At 37.3% G+C, this 21430-nt stretch overlaps 2 protein-coding genes across 4 annotated transcripts in view; one reads left to right on the top strand and one right to left on the bottom strand.

Annotated features, from left to right (window-relative positions):
• Nucleotides 1-21430, top strand: part of CEP85L (centrosomal protein 85 like) — a 137656-nt gene that overhangs the window by 76897 nt on the left and 39329 nt on the right. The gene's annotated exons all lie outside the window — the stretch shown is intronic.
• On the bottom strand, nucleotides 2771-18012 carry PLN (phospholamban). 2 transcript variants are annotated; one of them, XR_004417332.1, is made up of 4 exons: nucleotides 17831-18012; nucleotides 13661-13696; nucleotides 11506-11582; nucleotides 2771-5897 (listed from the first exon to the last, which is right to left on the bottom strand). XR_004417332.1 is itself a non-coding variant. In XM_033054355.1 (4 exons), exon 4 carries the CDS (start codon nucleotides 10967-10969, stop codon nucleotides 10811-10813), a length of 159 nt encoding a protein of 52 aa, XP_032910246.1. In that variant the 5' UTR covers nucleotides 10970-11090; nucleotides 11506-11582; nucleotides 13661-13696; nucleotides 17831-18012; the 3' UTR covers nucleotides 7265-10810. The 2 variants fall into 2 exon arrangements, 1 of the variants encoding a protein (XP_032910246.1); XM_033054355.1 differs by lacking the exon at nucleotides 2771-5897 and adding an exon at nucleotides 7265-11090.

Genomic DNA, 21430 nt, shown 5'->3' on the forward strand with positions numbered 1-21430 from the left:
GCGTTCTTCTTTATATTAGGACACCAGAACTGCATGTAGTACTCCTGATGAGGTCTCACAAGAGTAGAGTAAGCTTTATGTACTTATTTACTTCATTTAGGTACGTTTCTTTTCATCATCTTATACGTGTCTTTACAACACTGTTTAGGATGGGTGGTTTAGAAATTTATTTTTGTTTAGATCAAAACAACTCCCAGCTTTTGTCCTTCATGTCTCAGAAGTGTTTCCTCCCTCTCATCATATTTAAATACAGTATGAAGGAAAAGTTAAATTGAAACAGATGAAGCCCTGTATGTGCTATTGCAGTTATTTAAAAACTTTCATCCATGTAGGCATTGCTGTCAAACTGTGTTTGGAGGACAGAGCCAGCAGGGGGAACACAAGCATTATTTATCTTTGATTCAAAAACAGTGCTGCACCTTTCCAGGCTTTTGAGATTTGACATTTTGCCTAAAACTGGCTTGCTTTTTTTGTTTATTTGTTTGTTTTTTGTTTCACTATACCTTTTATGTCTTTGTGGAGGAAATTCCTGATGGCTTTAGCAGGCACTTCACTGGCATGATCTGGAGTCATATTGCTGGGCCTTGAAATGGATCCATTTTATGTCCTCAAGTGAGATGTGGTTGTGAAGTAGGACCCAGAGAAGGTTAAAGCATGTACAAGAGCCTTTGAGCTCTTAGAGGCATCCCCTGCTGTCCCTCCCTGCCCTCTGTCTTTCTGACAGAGGTTACACCTGTAAGGAGGAAAGATGCCAGAAGCAATGAAGAAATGAGAATGGTTCTTCCTGTTTTGACACCTGTTTTTTTAGAGAAACTTGAGCATCATTTTTCTCTGGCCTTGTTTTGGAGATCATATGTACCTGGGAACTGGTATTTTAGTATTTCTGAGAAACCAAAAAAAACCCTGCAATCCTAAGTGGAACACATATCTAAGACATAGAGTAGAAGGCATAAGAGGAAGCTGATGATTTATAAAAGGGGAAAAAGCCACAGCTGTATGTAATTTTTTCCATTTTTCTTTTCCTTTTAGAGAGGATTACTTTTGCTTTTTTTGCTTTTAATACATATGTATGCTGATGGAAATGTAGTGGTTTTTCTAGGACTAAAAAAAATTAGTTTGTCATAATTATTTTTCTTCAAAACTACTATTGTCATGAACAGAGAATACCGCAAACTTTGCTTTCAACTGTTAATCTAGAGCAGCCTTGTGCATCTTTAAGACAGCTGCACTCTGTAACCTCTTCTTTTAACAGCCTTCATCATTAATGAAGTTAGAATAGACAGCAAAAATTTTCTGAGTTGATTTTGAGGACTGATGGTTCAGGAGCCACTGTTGGACTTAATAGACACTACAAATAAATTTTTATGTCCTCACAGGCTAATAAAGACAGTTGACCATAGAGAACTCTATAATTCAGAGTTAATTTTTGTAAAATCAGACAAGCTTTCTATTTGTTTACTCTGAAGACTAATGCAAAGTATGTAACACCCCTCAAAAGCTGTTCCAAGGTTAATTACTTTCAAGCTTAAGATTCTCTGCTTTCTTAGTAGTCTGAAATTGACTGAACTCAGTGGTTTTTCTTATACTTTTCTCCGCAAACTATAACACCTATCATGTGGCTTTTCCATTCCAATTTTAAAACGTGTTGTAAAATAAAATTTCCTGTGCATTGTAAGGGAAGCTCAGAGCATTGAGTAGAAGGCCTATAGCTATATTGTCGTTGTCCTTCAGGACATGGTCAGGTTTGCAACTGCAGAAAATGTGCTGTGGAACAACAGAATGCTGCTTAGAGAAGGTGCATCCTTCAGCTGTGGGTGTGATGTTTTTACATTTCAGAAATAAATCTCCAAGGAAAATCTGGTCTTTGGTTATTGTGTAGCATCATAGAATTGCATCTGAAAATTCATTTCCTTGGCTGATGTGCATTATTTAATGTATGGTTTTTGAAAATATGCATTCTCCTACACATTTCCTAGGAACAGATTTTAACAGTTCTTCAGTTTATGGAGTTCAGTTTATGAACTATAACAAAGAAATATTGCTTTAATGAAAATAGTTTCCATGCAGAATTTGTATTTCACCATACACTTAATTGTTTAATTGTTTTCAATAGACAACTGATCATGGAATAAGAAAATGTGTGATGATGACTTTATTAAGGAAAAGAACTGTTTATAACACACAACAGCATTTCCCATTTACTGAACTTGGAGACCATAAAATCTAAATTAAAAGGCTCTATGTTTTCAAGCAGTGGCATTTCTTAAAGTCTGATCCTATTATATGTCCTGTGGTCTGAATGCATGTAGGTACATGCTGTGTGCTACTCCAAAATTAGATTCAAAATGAAAGCATGTCTTTAAAATTGTTGGAGATCATATAATAACAAGGAAAGATTCAGAAGATTGCATAGCTACATATTAATTTTGTACAGTATTGTAAGTATCACCATATGAATCTCTTTATTCCATGGTGTGCTAAATTATGTCAGAATATTGCAGAGGTAATAGGTGGAAATTACTTAAGTGCATCTTTTCCCTTTAATGTACCAGGTTTAGTGGTTTTTTAATGAGGAAAACACTGGGTTGATCATACCCTGTATATAAAAGTTGCTGGAAATTAAGTTTTAATGCAATGAGAAGTTTAGAGTTATTAGAACAATTTTCATTGCAAAGCAGAAAAGGAAGAAAGTAAACTGTATGCATATGAAAACATTGGTAAACAAAGCTGTAAAACTTTAATTGAAAGAAGAGTCATAACATTCATCAGATAACATTGTTGCCACATTTTATTCTTAAATGTCAACTCAAAGCTAAGGTTTTTTGCAATCCTGTCAGATCAGAAAATTAAAATTATTAATATCGACATTTTTCCTGTATCACGTTTTCATGAAACCATAGTTTTCAGGAATCTAAAACTTTTTAACATGAGGGATTATCACTTTTAGCTAGCAGAGTGAACTCCTTTACTGTGAACCATAACTAATCTTTTATGGTCTGTTCCTTTTGCTGTGAAGTTGGTAGCCCAGCAAATGGGATTCCATTCATTATAAGGTGCTTGTAGGTTCAGTCTGGAGTAAGTGCTAGCAGATGATTGGAAACCAAATTTGGACTGTGCTTGATTGCAAAAAGAGCCTTGGCACTGGTTAGCTGATAACTTTGCCAGCTTTATATGTCATCTTGGGAAAATGCCTGTTTCAGTTTGAGCAGCGTATTTCTGCATTTGTTGAGGATTCTGTCACGTTCATTGCTGGCTGAGAGGAGGTTACTGGGATTGTATCTGGGGGTTGTTTCTCCACGCTTTAACGGCAAAGTTTCTTACAGACTTCCTTGGTATGTAATTTTTGATCTGGAAATACTTGCTTGTTGGTGTCATTAGGCTCATCTTCCTCAATTTATTAAAAATGAATATGTGATTTTGTTGTTTTCTCAGGGCCAACTGGTGTCACAGTGGTTCCCCTAAGATAGGGAAACTTCTGAATATACAGAAGATCATATAGACAATAAACTTTGGGGAGACCCAAGAAGAATGTCAGTGAATAACCATTTTGTTGGGAAAACTGCTCTTATTCTACTTTGGGCTAGGGTGGGTTTTCTTTTTGTTTCTGTGGTTTTGGTGTGCTTTGAGCCATCTATGTCAAGCATCAGTAGGAATTCTCCTAAGTAATACACAACTATGTAACCATTACCACGTATCTCTGGTATATAAATTTACAGATTTTTTTAAAAGAATATTTTTAGAGTATCAAAATAAATTATGAAGGGGTTATGGTGATGTAGCTGTGCAAAGTTTTCTACTTTCAATGCAAACAGATTGGAATCCATACTACTATAGCAATCAGCATTAAAAGCTATGCATATGTAGTTTGCAGAAGATATTTTAAATGTTTATTGGGCATATTTCAGAGCAGGTGAGAAAAGAAGCTTTCATTTTAACTATCTGTGCTACTCTAGGCCATTGTGCTGGTTCGGATGGTGCAGAGGCAATTTCCTTCATAGTAGCTGGTAGGGAAACTACAGTTTGGATTTGTACCAAACCATAGTCCCATGCTAACTACTATACCATGAATAAAATTAACTTTATTCCAGACAAAACCAGCACACTAATGCTCTGTAAGCATGGAGTGGAATGTGGATACCTATTTAATGCTAGGACTTCTTTAGCTTTCAGGTTTGCTGGGCATATACTGCCTTTTCCTGTGGAAAGTCTATTCATAGATCCAGTTTAGATGAGTGTCCTGCAGATAACTAGTGATCATATGGAAGTTCTGTGTGTGAACATGAATAGATCAGCTCTGTAATATACTCAGCAGTATATGTGCTGAATTGGGGTTGTGGTGTTGGCAATAGGAAACTGGAGCTGGGGCTTCCCCCACCCATGAAATAACATCTGCCTCTTTTGTATGTGTGTTAATATGCATATCTGTGGCATAAATTTACTGTACAATATATATTTGTTGGTGCACACTGTTCCTTTGGAAAGTGAGGTGCTAAGAGGAAGTCGTGATGTATGAAAATCTGCTTCTGGTCCCCTCCTTTCCCAGTACTTCTCATGTTTTCAGCACTACCTTATGCAAAATCATTCCAACAGAAGTGTGCTCTTGTTGGTCACTCCCTTTCCCAGGATCCTGTGTGAAAAGTACATCATCCTGTAAAGAACCACAGAAGGTCCTCTAAGAAGTTTTTGCTGCGTGCCTAGAGGTGAGGACAGGCTACAGGCTGATGATTGCACTGGCAAGTAACAAGTGGTCTGTCAAATATGCCTGGAGGGCTCCCACACTGCTCACTTGACCTGTGCATAAGTGGTAAATCCTCTTACTGAGGCTGTAATGCGTCTTGGGCTTGTGCAGCTGCACCTACTGCTGGTGTATGTGCTGGTGCTAAAGGTTTCCTGGACAGAGTTATCATAACCCTGGGTAATGGCCTTTGTTTTTCAGTTGTTTTGACAGCTGCTGCTTTTGGTATGCAGGATAACAGAAGGCTTCTGGCTTTTAAGGTGTTGCAGTGAACACAGGTGGTCTAAATAGTAATTATGTTTTCATATTTGACCATATTTATTCCCATCTCGGGTACTGCAAACTGCTTTTCAGGGATACCTTTGATTCCATTTACAGCATCTGTGCTTTTCTCTCCACAGGTAATTTGATGTGTGCTGTCAACTCAAAACTGGCATTTTGGTTTGCCTTCCTGCTGTCATTTCCTATTAAGTACATGTTATACAGAAATTCCATTTTGAAATTTTGATTTCTGCTGTCTCCTTTTTTGCAGAAATTATGTTTCTTGAATACTGCAAATAATTTGTAGATCTTTGAATAACAATCAGCTGTACCACTGAGAAACTACAGTTGCTGCTGATGCATTCTCGAGTTTCTTCAGTTACTCAGCAAGACTGTGGGTGCTTTCTTCACTCAGTGGCAGGTAGATAGTTGTGCACAGCTCTTAGGATTGCTTTCTGAAACATTTGGGGTGGGAACACATTGTTGGGTATTTCAGCCTCTGCAGTCTTGTCTGGACTGTCTACATTATCATTGCACAATCCACAGAAGAGCTGCACAGAGATTCACATCAGCTTCACAAGGATAAATGCGAGCACTAGAACCAAGACAATGAGCAGAAAGTTGAGGAGCAGGTTGAGACCTCTGTTGTTGGCAAGATCCATGATGTGCATCAGTCTGCCCTCTTGTGCCTGCAGCAGACACTCAGTTGTAGCTCAGGAGGTTTCTCCTTCAATACTAAGCCATATAGGTTCACATTAATTCCATTCCACAGCTCTTTCCCTAGTTTTTAGCTTCTGCCACTTAAGAAAAAAATGTATGCTTACAATAGCTGGTTGTTTGGTTGGGGTTTTTTTCTGGAAAATTATTTTGGATGCTCCTACAAGCCTTTTTTCTCAAATACCTTAAAAATAAAATGAAATGAAACTAAGGTTAATGACAATTTTCATTCCAATACTGAAGAATTTCTGAAGAACTTATAATTGGAGGAAGGACTTGTTTGGCACTACATTGACTTTTAAAACGTGTATGATACTTTCCAGGCCCATTGAAATTTCAAAAGAATGAATGTTCTCAAGACTTGGTCTCTTGCAGCAGCAGACTGTTGAAAATTTACTTCTAAAATACCTCTATAGGTGAAACAGCCCTCCACCCCCTGCTTTCTTATCTGAGCAAAATGTCTGTTAATAGAAATATTTCCTACCCTTCTAGGGTTTGGCATCGTGCAGTACAGTTGTGTTTAGCCGGCAATGTGCTGTGTAAGGTCCATTGCAGTCTTGCAAATGCCTTATGAAGAATCTGGATTGAGCTGGCAGAGGATGTGTCCTTAGTGCTTTTAATAGCACATATGCAATTACTTATTTTAAGATAGCATTAGTAACTTAACAATTGGGTTTTATTTATAGAAATACATGTACATAAATAAAAGGGACATATAAACCCACTCATCCCTAATGCTGCCAACAGTTGCCAAAACTTCCTTTTAATAATCAGCTACATTTTTAGGGAAGATCACAAGAGGGCAGTGTTTTATAATTTTTTATTTTAAATTTTATACAAAGATGTAACTACTGGCATTATTTTACCTTAAAAGAAAAAAAAAAAAGCTTTTAAAGCAATCAAAAAGATACTACTACAGTAAATATAAGGCCTGTGTTAATTTAAATTACCAGGATTCTTACTGAGGTGAGCATCACTTTTTAAAGGAATCATTTAAATAAATTTTTTTGTTTGTTTTTTCCATTTTACCCCCCACTTTTTATCATGGAGGTCAAAGCTAAAAGGATTACATTTGTTGCTAAACAAGACACTCTGGATCTCGCAGGATTTCACAAAAAAAATTCTAATTATATTCTGCTAGGCACTATTCATTAATACCCATACAGATACAGGTATCTGATCTGTAATCCATAGTCTATTGATATGCTTCCAAATATAAATGGGAATACTCTCTAAATGAAGGTGTTCAATTACTCTGCCCTAATTTTGGTAGAGAGGATATAAATAAAGTGTGTTTCAGCATACATTAAAAGGTCTGTACCCTTTTTATGATTACTGTTCTACGTGTATCCCAGAATGGATAAGGTTGGAGGGGACTACCATCTGCCTGCTCAGGCTGGGCATTCTGGAGCACACGGCACAGGATTGTGTCAGGGTGGTGTCTGAACATCTCCCATGAAGGAGACTGTCTGGGCAGCCTGTTCCAGTGCACAGTCACCTGCACAGTGAAGTTCTTCCTCATGTTCAGGTGGAACTTCCTGTGCATCAGTCTCTGCCCATTGCCTCTTGTCCTGTTGCTTGGCACCACCCAGCAGAGCCTGGCTCCACACTCTTGACATCCAATTTAGATACTGGTAGACATTGATAAAGTCCCCTCTCAGTCACTTCTTGAATCCCAGCTCCCTCAGACTTTCCTCTTAACAGAAATACTCCAGTGCCTTAATGATCTTTGCCATCCTCGGCTGAACGAGCCCCAGGAACTCCATGTCTCTCCTGTACTGAGGAGCCCAGAACTGGACACAGCACCACAGCCTCTCTAGGGTGGAGTGCAGGACCAGGATCATCTCCCTTGACCTGCTGGGAATGCTCTTCCTAATGCATGCCAGGATACCACTGGGCTAGCTGTACCATTGGTCATTGGTGTAGGGGTAGCAAACTTGCATAAATATTCTTTGTGCAGGGGTGTGACAAACATTTTGTGCATGTTGTGTGAATAATTTTAAGGTTGCTTTACTCTCGTCTGTCCACTGAGTGGTTCAGTTCTGCCAGGAAGGGAACTTAGTGCTAAATTGATGTAGAAGAGTTATTCAAGAAATGCAAGTATATGCTGCCTTCTAAAACACCTTACTGACTAGTCTTGGTCAGAGCAAAATTTCAATTTTTAAATGGGTCATGTTTTCACATAGAGAATAATATTTTTTAAATGATTGAATCAATTATTGCATCATTTTTTGCTGAGGAACTGGCTGAGGAAACATATCTTTAAAACCAGCATATTTTGGTTCCTGATTTACCTCCTTCAGTATAAAATTGTCAAGGAAGTTGGTAATTTTTTTTTCTGGAGGAAGATTAATATCAGATTGTTGGCTATTTAGCTGTCTTTATTCACTAAGATGACCTTAGGAAAAAGATTTAGGCTTGGGTGGAGTGGAGCAGAGAACTGAAAACTTAATCCAAGCTATGTGTTGTACATGATTGCAATTTTTATTATGGCTCATAAAGGTGGTGAACTTTTTGATTGTACTTGCAGAAAATTCGTTATGAATAGTTACAAGCACTGTCTACTGAGTGGAAATGAGGTACATGTAAGTGACCTGGACATAGCAGCATAGCAGCAGTTTTGGTTTGAAAACCAAAACAGAATAAACAGAGATTTAGAGAATCAGAAATCTGTGTGATGAGTAGCTTCTTTTCACATAGCTTTAATAAGTGAGTAATAGAATGGATGCTTCTTTCTAAACAGAATTGGATATATTTTATGTATTAATATTTTTCAAGCAGTCCTTTTATTAAATAAAAATACTGTAGATATTATTTTCAAAGCTTACATAAGTCTACAAAGAAGACTGTATTATGTACAAAAAGATTTTCTTAAATGTTTGGGTTTAGTTGACAAGTGGTGATACAGAGAGAGGATAACAGATTTTTTGATCAACAGAAGCCTAAGACACAAATGAACCATACAGTATATGCAATATATCTACCTTGCTATAAAATAGCACTAGGGCTTCCAGTTTATTGATAACATGGTTTTGTTCTTGGTTGGTTATTGTTTTAAAATAAGTTAAGGGTTTTCAGGTGCACTAGAGGAAGTTGGAGGGTTTGTTTTTATTGGGCTACATTTTTTAGCAATGCTTTACTCTGACTCCTTTGTATTATTGGCTTGTGAAACCTATAACCCAAACACGTCTTCAGAATGTAGTGCTAATGCTTTACTCCTAACAGTTTTTTTCAGCAAGTGTTCAGTACTGTAAAACTGTTCTCTATTTCTAGTTGAAGTCTATTGAAACACATCCAAACCAAACTAAAGCAAGAAACTCTATCCATTGCAAAAATACAGATTGGAGAAGAAAAGTAAGAAGGATTAAAAGGGGAAATATGATTGCTAAAATCTCATGCGTTTGTGAGAGTGGTCAGAATGCATGAAATGGAAATTGAGATTTACACAGTTCAAATCAGTAATGCTCATATACTAACTTGAAGTGTGGGGGTTGTTGCCAGTCTCACCAGTGCCTGCCCTAATCCTCATACAAGTAGCTATCTTAATTTCCTGTAGTGGGTAACCAACCTTATTTCAGAGTCTGGTGTCAACATACCTGCAGAATAGAGACTGTTTCAAAGGTTTCTTCCCTTCCTGCTCAGCTGTTCACTGTCAAGTTCTACTCATGAAATATTAAGTCTTAAAGGCAGAATGCAAGATAATCTTGTTTTGATTTTCTGTATTAATCAGTAGATAGAATGGAATATATATATATATATATATAGTACATAGAATGGAATAGAATAATATCTCTTTTAAAATGAATGTCTGTCTGACCTCTGTCTGTTGATTCTTGAGCTTTCTCTAAATTTGAAAAGTGTATCAAATTTCTAGGAATTTTGCTTAACACCAGCAACATATAATAGGGTTGGTAGAGCTAGAAGTCATGTATCTACTCAGTCTTGTTACTCATAATTTCTGGAGTGTATAGCCTGTGGTTTATATGTTGAAAATATATTTCTGCAGTGCTTTCCCCTCCTGTGCATAATTGTTTACAATGAACTTTATCTGTCATTTTAGGAAAGTACTTGCATTTTCTCTAGCAGGAATTTGCAGCTGAAAATGGGGGTGTTACATATATTTGTACGGATGCAATGGTGACCTAGACTTTTCTCTTCACCACATCAGGTGTAAGCCACCTCATGTGACATTGGCAAATTCCAAGTTTTTTGTAGTTTTAAACTAAGGAAATTATTACATAAATTACATAAATTTATTACATACATTAGAACAGGCCTTAATTAAGTTGTCTAAAGGCAAATACTAAGAACTCAGAGAATCTAAGTTGTGTTAGTTGTCATGTCAGTCAAATGACTATGGAAAACAAAATTTTTTATTATATCAGTTATGGTGGTGTCAATTTTTTTCTGTAAAACATAATGAAAAATCTTTCCAGATATAAGATCTCTTCAACAGGGAGAAAAACATATGAAATAGTTTTTCCTTTCTGAGTTAGAAGAGAGTTTTGGTTCATTCTCATATTCCTTTGAAAAACACAAAAGCAATTTGAATGCCTTCAGTTGGTAATGCAGAGATGCAGTACCTTGAACTAAAGAGAGCAGAAATTTTCCCAGGATGTGTTGAGGGCTGTGTACCTGTAATCTCTTCTTTGGGCAGGCATGGTCCAAATTTGGAACCCTTCCAAGGGCTTAAAGATTTTCACAGAAACCTAAAAACATTTAGGCCCCCAAAAAGTGGTGGTGGTGTTTATTTGACTAAAACACTGAATTTACCAGCTGCTGGCTGTTACTGTTCAGAGCATATAATCTCATTTACTGTTACTTTAACCCATGTATAAAGACATCTCTTTATTGAGACTGACAAATTGAGTCATGCACAACTTTGTAACTACAGGCTCTAAACGCTGTTCTGCACAGAAAAGGTGTTTTTAATACATGTAGCGGGCAGTAAGATAACAGAGCACTGGTTGGCACGCTCTGTAGTCCAAGTGCTAGCCCCTGTCACATGAGGATCCTTGCACTGGGAGTTGCATGTGTAGGTCTCTCTTCCCCCTGGGGTGACTTTCCTAGAGGACAGGATAGAGAAGTGCTGGAACTTCAGAGAAGCATCACAATGATACAGATCAGCAAGAGGCAAATTAAAATCAGGCAGAAATTCACAAAGAGCTCTTGGAGCCTTTGGCGTGCTTGCGGGTTGACCTCAATAGTTGAGGCTCTCCTCAGAGCGGCGCGGGTCATGTGTTGGACCTTCTCCATGGCAACAAGAAAGCAGAGGGCACAAATCAGAGGTTTTAGGAGTGCGGGAGAGAAGAGCAGTGGTCAGGAACAGTGCAAAGTGCCTAATATCTTGTCTTTGTTTTAGACAGCCTCTGTGGAGCTGGAAAGCAGGAAAGCAGAGAATTAGAAGTGCAGAAGTGTTTTTAGGAGTGCAAAAGGAGATTGTTTTGAAGTTCTAAAAAGAAAAAAAAATAGATAAAATAGCATATTGCTTTTGCAGTGTTTCTAGGTTAAAACAGGATTTTAAAATTTTGGGGTTTTAAGTTTAGATTTGTGCTGTATTATGCTTCTCCTACTGATGGCTACCGAGCACTTGCTTCTTAGCAGTGTTGAGTAATTGTACTGTGGAAATTGTGGATATGTGGGTTTTGCCCAGATTATTGCTTTAGATCCTAAGCTCTCTATCCCACAGAGGCTCTGGAAAGGCTGTGCCTGATTGCCTTTCCACACACACCCCACTGCTTTATTTGTTCAAGCACATGTGAAGGCTTTATGATAAGAGTAGGGTCACAGACCTTTCAGCCAGGAGATCTGGATAGTCCTGTAGGCTGGTACTGACAGGGCAGATAATCTGATTTACCAGTACCTTTTTCTGGAAGGGAGGAGAAGAAATCTTGTTGAAGTATTTCCATTTCAAGAAAAAGTTCTTTATGGTGGACAATTAAAACGTAATGCATCACTGCTGTAGGGAATTTTTGTAGCATAGTTCTCAACAGACAAGACAGAGTAAAGACTAAATCTTTTATGCATGTAGGACAATGTGTTACAAACATGGATGCAAAGGCAGAGGACTGCTTTGAGGAACAAAACAAAGCATTTACACAACTTTGTCTTTTAAGTGAGTGTTACATTTAAAGTGTATTTTCCTCCTTTTTAGTGGCAGATGGAAGGACAGGATATCAGTTGTTTTTTTAAAAAGCTCCAATTAAGTAGTTGCAAAAAAACTACTGAAAAAGTAAACCCTTCTGTACAACTTCCATGGCAAGAAGCTGGCTTTGATATATACTTGTTTAGTTCATGGTGAGTTGGATTCTGAATGTAGGTGCTGTCACAATGTGAAAACTTGGTTTTTAAAATAATGATGATATATGCATCTGTCAGAGTTTGTTCCTAAAGCTGCAATTACCCCTAAACATTTTATAAATTTATATTGTGTTCATATATTTCACAGAAGACCTCTCCTTGTCAGACTTCATTATTTTTTCTTGGAAATAAGTGAAGTTGTATATGCCACATAAAGGAAAACAATTGCTTTAGATGTCTGTTGCCTAAATTACATGATGATCCTTACTGAATCAGAGATATTTTGTTGCCCATGAATTTGTTTTTATATGCGGCTTAAATGGAAAAGTCCTAAAAGGAAATGGACGTGTCTTTCAGGCTCTTTCTTACTTTTTTAATCCCTCCATGTTGGGTTGTAGAGTTAAATGGTACTGTATGAACAGAATGCATATGTTTTCAGTGGCAGTGTTGGTATTTGAGAGACTTTCAAAAACAATCAGATTGCACATGGTTAATTTAATACCTTTAGAGGATTCCATGTGATGACATCTCCTCCTCAAACTGAACTTCAGATTTTGTTACGATTTTTTGAGCTATAGTTGATCTTTATCGGGAAAAAAACCATACACCAGAACATACTCTTGTAGTGACTACAATTTTTCATCTTTGTTTGACTTTTTGCTGTACCTGTTTTCATGTATTTAAGCAGCTAAAATGCTTGCCAAGTATATTCTGCTTAGCTCTTTGCTAGTCACAATCTGTCCCAAGTGCAGTAAAAGCAAGACATACACAGGAATTCTAAAATCTCTTGGCTGAATGCGCATTCATTCTCCCAGCCCAGTGCAGGCTGAAGTGCATTAGACTGTTTATCTTCTTGCAGACAAGTCCCAGTAGATGAACCACAAATGGATTTACATGGATAGAGAAGAGTTTGTGTAAACAGCTTCTGTGACAGACACTGCCCAGAGAACAGCATTTCCTGTGGGTGACTTCATCATAGCATTTTATGTCATTTTTTCAGTGTTAGGTGTGTGCAACTCTTGGTCTTTGGGCTGTGTGTGGCCTGCTGCAACAGCAGCAATATTTATCTTTCCTGATTGTTTTCTTTTCCTTGGGGCCCACAGAAGGATTGGAACAGCATCAATGTGTACTTGTGTAAATGCAGAATAAATGTACATTCCATTTCATGTGCGCTGCATTAGGCGTAACTGCACTCTTGCTGGCACCTGCACTGCTGTGTTGCTGCATCTGTTTCATTTGCATGACTCAAGGGCAAGGCCCTGGGGCTCTGAAGTGCATCCATAAAAAGCAATGTTATCTGGTTGGGCATCACAGAGGCAAGGCCGAAATAGATATTTGGACATATGCGACCAGAAGGGGATACAAAAGGATCTTAAAAAATGGAAGGCTGTGTAAGTTAAAGTCTCTATGCCTCGTACAACTAGAAAACATAGTAGAGAAGGGATGAGGAGAGGACAAAATTGATTGATTTTTCTTGATTTAATAGTTTATATGGTTTTGGAAATTTTTGAAACATCTGTGTATTGTTTAACCTCCTACGCCTATCTGTGGGATAAGTTTTCTTGTGAGCAAAGGCAGCAGATTCTGTGTTTGTATTTCAACAAGTTTGTCTTTACAAGTGCTCAAGTTCAACTAATAAACACATACCTTGCTTGTTAATCCTCCATGGCGCTGTCACCCCACCTAAAGTGTGCAGAAAGAGAAACAGATTCAGTAACACAGTTGCATATGGGTGGGTATCAAGGTCAAAATGGACAGCTTGGAAAATAATTACACAGAAACAAAGACTGATCATTGTCACAAATAGCTGCTCTCTGCTGTTCAGTCCCCTATGTTTTAGGCCAATATAAGGAAGAATTGTGCATGCACACACCACTTCTTGAAACAAAAGAGCAGCAAAAGGGCAAATTTGATATTATAAAATTGATAAAAATGTGTGACTTATGTGACAAGACTGAGCATCACGCAAGAGGAACAGTTGGCTGCATTGCTGTGCAGTTTTGGTTTATCAGTCCTGTTAAATGGATGTGCAAGGCTTGTCTTAGGCACAGGATGAATCTGCAGGAAGAAGTCTGGTGGCTGACCCTGTATGTTACTATGTAGGGAATCCCCTATATCCCATGCTTTAGAATGAGTCACTGATCACAGTTATTGCTTCCCACTTCGCTGGCATGTGACTGTTTCCCTGATTTGTATTAGGTTATTTTTATCTTTGTTCCTGGGTGCCCTTCACAATGAGAGCGGGTATGTGACCAAAATGAAAACTGTGGGCCATGCTCATTCCTGGTGCAACTGCATTGACTCCTTTGAAGTCACACAGGATAAATTTGGCTCCCTTGGAAATACCACAGCCTGTTTCCTGTCATATGTTCACTAAATGCAGCAGTGATATCAGTGGAATAGAAGAGGTTTGATTTACTTGAATTCTTGCAGTTCCACATGACCAAGTGGAGCCCTGAGGGGCCGTTAACGTTATGTTGCATAAGTCTATTGCATAGATTTGTACAATGAGATATCCCAAAACCCCAGTAATTGATTTCTATCCATTAAAAAAAAAAGTCTTAGTAACCATTAACATAATGATGGAAGAGATAACATAAAGTTCTGCTGATTGAAGATTTAGGTACTGATTTGTGGGATATAGTGTCATTTTTCAATCATATGGAGGAAACATTTCCTTGGGATGGGACAAGAAGCAACAATTCAGCTCATAGTTTGAGAAGTGCTGGTGACAGGAAAAACAACTCATCTTTCTCTTTACTTTTTGTCTGCTTTATGCTAAAGTGTCGTGTTTCAGAAAGCACAGGGGAAGACCAGATTCTTCCCTCCCCCCAAAAATTTCATTGTTTCTACAATATTCCTTCTGAGTAGATTTGTTCTTAGTGTTCTAAGACACAAGGGCAACACTGAGGGCCTCTACTGTATTTCAAGTCTATAAAAATGTGAATGGTGTAGGTGATAAGAAATTATACTGATGAATGGTTGAACACACTAGCCATTTTGGGTTTTGAAATTTATCCACATATCTTGTGGATAACTGGGACTTATATGTGTGCTAGTCCATTAGAATAACCTGGGAGCCAGTGCTTTGGACTAGTTTTTAAGTTGATTAAATTCCCTGTAGCTGCTGCATCACCATGTAATGGGACCTTGGGCAGGTTCTTCAGTCTCCATACTCATGAGTTCCCTTCATCAAAATAAGACATAAAATAACTATATACCAAGTCCAATCTGTTGGTTGTGATCTGCCTTTTACACGGTAAATTTCTTTTAGGAAATGAACTCTATTCTCTGCTGTGTTCACCGATTACCTAACAAGTTGTTTCATGTTGAATTTCAGCTATGGGGCTTCATAATGTCCCTTAAATAGGAAATTATCTAAATGCAATTTGAATTAAAAGTTGAAATATGTCTAACATGTATAAAAGGTAAAAGTGGAAGAGGATGTTACAAGTTTTGTTTTTAACCTTCTAGCACCTCAGAGAACAATGATATGACATTGATTGAGAAGGATATAATAGATAAATTCAACTTCTGAGAAGTTACTTGATGCCAGGAAGGTCCTGTTAAACTTTTTTTCAATCTCCAGAAAGCAAAAGCAATCTCCAGTTCTAATGTGTCTTGTAGTTTTAGGGAACAGATTTTTAATTCCCAATATGATTTTTTATTTCTCCAGCTTTTTTATTCCTCAATCAGATTATTCTTAAAGCAAATAAAAAGTTGCTGTTGTAGTTCTGTATATGTATCCATACATTTTTGTTTGCTGCTGGTCTTAAAAAGCAGTGAAAATCACCTTCACACTACCAGTTACAAATTTATTTCAGTGAGTTTCCTGTCATACACTGGTGGCACTATATTCTTAAGTTCCTCAGAGGATGAGAAATAAATGCAGCTTTTAAAAATAAAAATGTGGTAATACATAAATCTGAATCTCTCTTAAATAACAATCATATCATCACCCTGACAAATGAATAGCAAAAAAAAAAAGACAGAAGATTGCCTGCTGTAAATGAAATGCCTAATTTCACATTGATTTCTAACACTTATCACCTGCCATGTAGCACATGCCTCTGTCATGACTGTAGGCCGTTTCTCGGGGTTTGGATGTCTGTGACATGGGATCTTATAAGTGTGAAATTTTTAAATTTAATTTAACAGCTGAGCCACTCTCTCATCTACATTAAATTACTGAACTCTTAACAGGATAAAATTGAGATGATGGGGCAGCTAACCTGCTGTAGCTATGGGATGCATTCCAGCTTTCAGGGAAGAGCTGCCTACAGCAGTTAAGTCTCTGTGTGTATGTTCAATCTATGTGTGTATGCATAAAGTTGGTATTTTTAAAGGTCTACATATGCAATATTTGTGGTAGAAGAGAAAGATTCTCTGGGTGGTAGAATAAACCTTAACTTCACTTGAAAATACATTCTATGTATAACTTCAACCTTGAAAAAAAAAATTATCTCGAAATCTTCTTGCTCTTTGTCAGCACTGGGAGGTCTGAAGTGCTGATTCTGCCTACTGGAAACAGCTGCTAGAGAATTCGCTAACAGATTGTTTGCCTTAGGAGTAACAGCATGTCCAGACATTTCTCTCACTTGAAAATTCAAAACTGGCACAAGGCTACTGAGCGCAAAACCAAGCATATGAATGTGTCTTTGCCTGATGCCTACTAGCCACTAATAGGAAAAGGAATTAGGTGTATTTGTTCGCTAACAGGGAAAACACACCTCATAAAATTAAAAGTCTATATTAGGTTTGTCTATTCTATAACCAGAACCATACGCAGACATAACTACTAAGGTGTGAATTCATGAAAGGGGGCAACATGATTATAAGCAGCATAGGTACCTTAGAGACATACACATTAATGAATCACATTTCTTCTTAAAATATTTATATATGTAAATATTGAATGTTCTCTATGTGATATGTTTCTCTGAGATGCACTTTTTTTCAGTGATTTTAAAGCTGGGATTGTATTTCATTGTGCAACATGTCTGTGCTTTCCTTAGAAACAAATGGGTTATTTTCTGCATTTGAAATTCAGTTCATAATGTTACAAATCCTAGCTGAATTATTTCTCTGTTATTATAGAAGCAATCTAGGACAAGTGAGTTAGTTACATTGAACAACAGGAGAAAATAAACTTTTAATGGATGTCAAAGCAAAAACACTACACGGATTCTGTAGCTTGAACTGCACTCAGAGTAACATGGTATACAGTTCTAGTACTGCTGTAAATCACTTAAATTTTTAAATTAAGGACAACTTCTCATCATACACCAAACAAAATGGTTTGCCTTCTTAATGTGTTAGATAAGAAAAATGTTTTACAGAGTTAATGGTGAAAGAAATTTTTTAACCTTGCTGGTGAATGGGTAGCTTTGGTAAAAAGAATGCCTCTATGAAACTTTGAGAATTATTTTCTTTGTAGATTTTAGATGAAAACCAAAACCAAACAGGCAAAAGAAATAACAAGCAAATGTTATTAAATTTAAAAGGAAAGACAAAGGTGTGAGAAACATGATGAAACCTCCTCGTTTATTTGTGCAATACCACCTGTATAAACCACATACCCAAGAACAGCTGGTGTCCCATGAATATACAGGAAATTTTATTGCCTGTACTGTTGCTGAAATACTCTCCACACAGCAGTATATCTTTGACTCAGAGCTATAATTCTGATAAACATATTTTTGATAAACAGTTAAAACCAGCTGTTAATTTCAGTAGAGGAGTTTTTTGTAGAAAAGTGCACCTACAGCATGCCTTCCTGCAAGAATGAAAAGATTACACAGAATACAGGTTCCTTACCTCTGGTGTGACTTAGTGAAGCACAGAGGAGCTTCCTCCAGGCTGTGGGATGTGCCTGTAGATCTCTGGCAACTTGTCCGAGTCTGTGACCAAGTTGTGGAAACAATTGAAGTAGGCTGAGGGGAAAAAATAACAAAAGTTTCCAGAGGCAGGACTCACGGTGTCGCTCAGCAGCTCACAAGTTGATTGGTCCCATTTGCCTTCTGACACAGGCAGTGGCTCCTCTAAACTTGTTCCCAGCAGTAATGTATTAAACATGGGCAGCACCTTTCCTTTTGTGAAAGGAATTGTGTGGCAGGGAGACCACCTGCTCAATCACAGGATGAGAGAATCTGGGAAGCTGCATGCTTCAGTGACACACTGCCTTTTTTTAAACAGGAACTTAAATGGGAACTTACTCAGGGCACTGCTTTGGATGTGTTACTTTTGCTACCGCAATGTTTGTTCTTCATTAGAAAACCTAAATAGTGAGGGCAGACACATTTCTTGTGCGTGTTTGACTTGAAATTATTTTCTTTTGTCCAAGGTGTACTTTTTAAACTACACTTTCAATATATATAGCTTTGATTATTCTGGTATTCCGTTTATAGTGTGTGATGAATGCTTCCCAATATCATCTTTTTTCTCACAGTGCTTAAACTGAAATAACTTTTCTGCATTTCAAGTCTCTGAAAACCTTTAATGGGTGGGTTACAGGATTTTTTTTCCCAATTCTGGCATATGTAAGTTCATCTCTGAAATTTATCATTACTATATATTTAAAGTATATTTATCTTTCCTTTAAAATACATTTCCACATTTTTTCTTCCCCTCCCACTTTCTGTGAGTGGAAACTATTTAACTAAATTTTGAGAACCCTTTCTCTTTGTTTGGATAGGAGTAGCAGCTTGATGCTGCTTTGCAGGTTATCTTATGTATACTTTCCTGTGTTAAGAGGTGACAACCTAGTGCATATACACAGGAGGTTTTGTGCATTGGGGAAGTAAAGGATTTACTGGATGCAAAAGGATTAAGCTGTCAAGTGAGAGCATCCAGTATCAGGCTTTCTGTGTGGATGCAACTGACAGCATGTGCCTTTTCCTGATTCTGAAATTGCAGGCAAAAATACAGAAGCTCAGCTTAATTCTGAATACTTACAGATTCAGTTTTGACAATAATTGTTTAGCATAGATGAATGCTTGGCTTTAAGCAGGAACACATACAGGGTGGGGTTTTTTTGTTTAATTTGGGTTCTTTGTTCCCTGGAAACCCCAGAAGGGCTTTGGGGATGATGTACAACCCTGTTGCAAATTGAGTTCGGTTTTTGTTTTTGTAAATATGGTTCAACTTTTCTGCAAATTGGTTATATCACATTTGAAGTTAGCAACTTGATTTTAGTATAATAAATCTTCCTGCTTTCAGTTGTCCTTTAGTATCAAACCCAGGAAGTTTGGGGTCACATATTTCAGTTGAAAGTTAATTGAATATCTTCACAGTGAGGAGTGATGGTTCTTTACTGGTGCAAAGTGTTTCATAATTTATTTATAATGGCATTATTAATATAATAAATCTCTCACAGTCAAGCAAACTGTATTTGGCTTTTTTATGAGGGAAGTTTCATGTTTTTATTGTATGCTGTCATCCAAGAAAAGTGCTAGCATTGGACCATTTGCTTTTTTATGAAACTTGTACTGTTGATATTCACCCTCTGTATTTTGTTAGGAAGTCAAACACTCAGCACTGCAACAGCTGCAGTGCTGTTCCTCTCTTTTACCAAATCAATGCAAAATTGTCATTATTTAGTTACACTACCCTAAATTCTTGGCTCTTTTTGTTAATGAGTTGGAGCTTTTTAGAAATTAGATACCTTAAGAGAATTTGGGTTTTTTTGTGAGCTGCTGACACAGTCATAACCTGGTCTCCATTTTAAAGAGTGATACTTAAATGTACAAACCAAGGCACTGAAAAAATACTAGGGTTACATCAGAAACATAATACATGTCTTCTCGAAATGTCAACTCTGATAAGAATTTTAAGATGGAAAATGTATTTGCCAAATAACAATAACATGTACAAGTTCAGACCACATGAGTGTTGTAGATATTGTATTGATGTTGTTTCTCTAAAACAAGCTTGTTTAGGAACACTCTCTTGATAACATTTTTCTAGTTCAGGTTAGTTATCATTCCCTTGTGTAACTCACAGAGGTTTTGGTGTGGTTCTGAGGCAGATGCCAAAGTACTGCTTATGGGACATGTCAAGTCTGACAAGTACAGACTCAATATATGAGCACATCATTGTACTGTTTTCATTCACTCCGGGGTGAACAGGCCCAGACACCCATGGATATCAGAAAGAAAAAACTTTAAAAAAGGAATCTGTGTTGGAGGTTTTGGTCTGCTGCATTTTGTTCTGGGGAACAAAAATGTGCAGCTGTTGCCTGCTTGACCTTAAATGGATATGATCTGGGCTTTCTCCAGGGGGATTAGGAATCTACCACTAGAACATGTTTCTTCTCAGAAATTATTTAGAGATCCGGTTGATGTTTGGGATAGTGTCTAAAAAGAGACGTGTTGTACTTCAGCATACCAGCTCCTTTATTTTAATAATAATCGTAAGGCTGTTATTCACATTGGTAATAATTTCCTGGATTATTTTTGCCTTTCTTGTGCTAGTTTTCAAAATTCCAGCTGTAGACACTGGCCATCTGTAAAAATCTGTGAAGAGTCTGAGATGTCACTATCTGGTGCACTGATGATCATGACTCTATATAGAAATGGACTGTGACCCAAGTCCAATTATTTGTAATATACAGTTAAAGAAATTCAGCAGTAAGTCTGAGTACTCCAGTTAATGAGTTGTTTCATGATGCTGCTGCAGTTTTCTCTCACACTGCAAAAGTGCCTCTGTGATCTCACATGGCAGAAGTCCTTGTGTTGGCATGTTTGGTTTAACTGTAATAAAAAACACAGAGAAGGGAGAAGTGAATGCTCCCACAAATGTGCATTCATTTGTGTGCATATGGGACAGAGTAGCAGAGTTTGGTATTAAAGCTGAACTCTAAAATGAGATCTTTCTTTTTTGTAACCAGTAGTTTTCTGGCCTAATTCTGTGATGGTAATTGCTTGTAGCTCTCCCGGTATTAGCAGATGTGGTTTACAGGACCCTTGTTACTGTTCTCTAAAAGGAAGGACCCAGCTAATGTATCCTTCAGTTACATTTGTGCTGCGAACCTAATACACCCTAAAGGGAAATCTGAGCTTTTCCTTCCTTCAAAAGTAGAGAAAAATCAGTATTTTCTGTGTTGATGTGAATAGCATTTCAGAATCACACCAGATAAGGCAACAGCCTAATCAATTGAGAGATAGTAACTTTTAAAATGCATTTAAGGTTTTTTACTTTAATTTGATAGACTTATCAAATTTCCTTATATGTTTTACCTGATGCCTCCTTTAATAATTATCTGACTTCAGTGAATCTCACTCACATCTGTAACCTCAATATCTTCTGGATTTATGTAGAGGAAGTTGCCTTTTTGAGGCTTCAGATGTTCCTGCTTTTGTATAGTGCCACAGTCTTCATTAGTGTTATAGGAACAAAGTCTGCTGAGAAATTTAGGTT

This window comes from Catharus ustulatus, chromosome 3, assembly GCF_009819885.2.
Source record: "Catharus ustulatus isolate bCatUst1 chromosome 3, bCatUst1.pri.v2, whole genome shotgun sequence".
In the NCBI taxonomy this organism is placed as follows: Eukaryota; Metazoa; Chordata; class Aves; order Passeriformes; family Turdidae; genus Catharus; species Catharus ustulatus.

Coding starts and splice junctions, on each gene's coding strand:
- PLN (XM_033054355.1), bottom strand. CDS start 10,969: ATGGAGAAGGTCCAACACATGACCCGCGCCGCTCTGAGGAGAGCCTCA.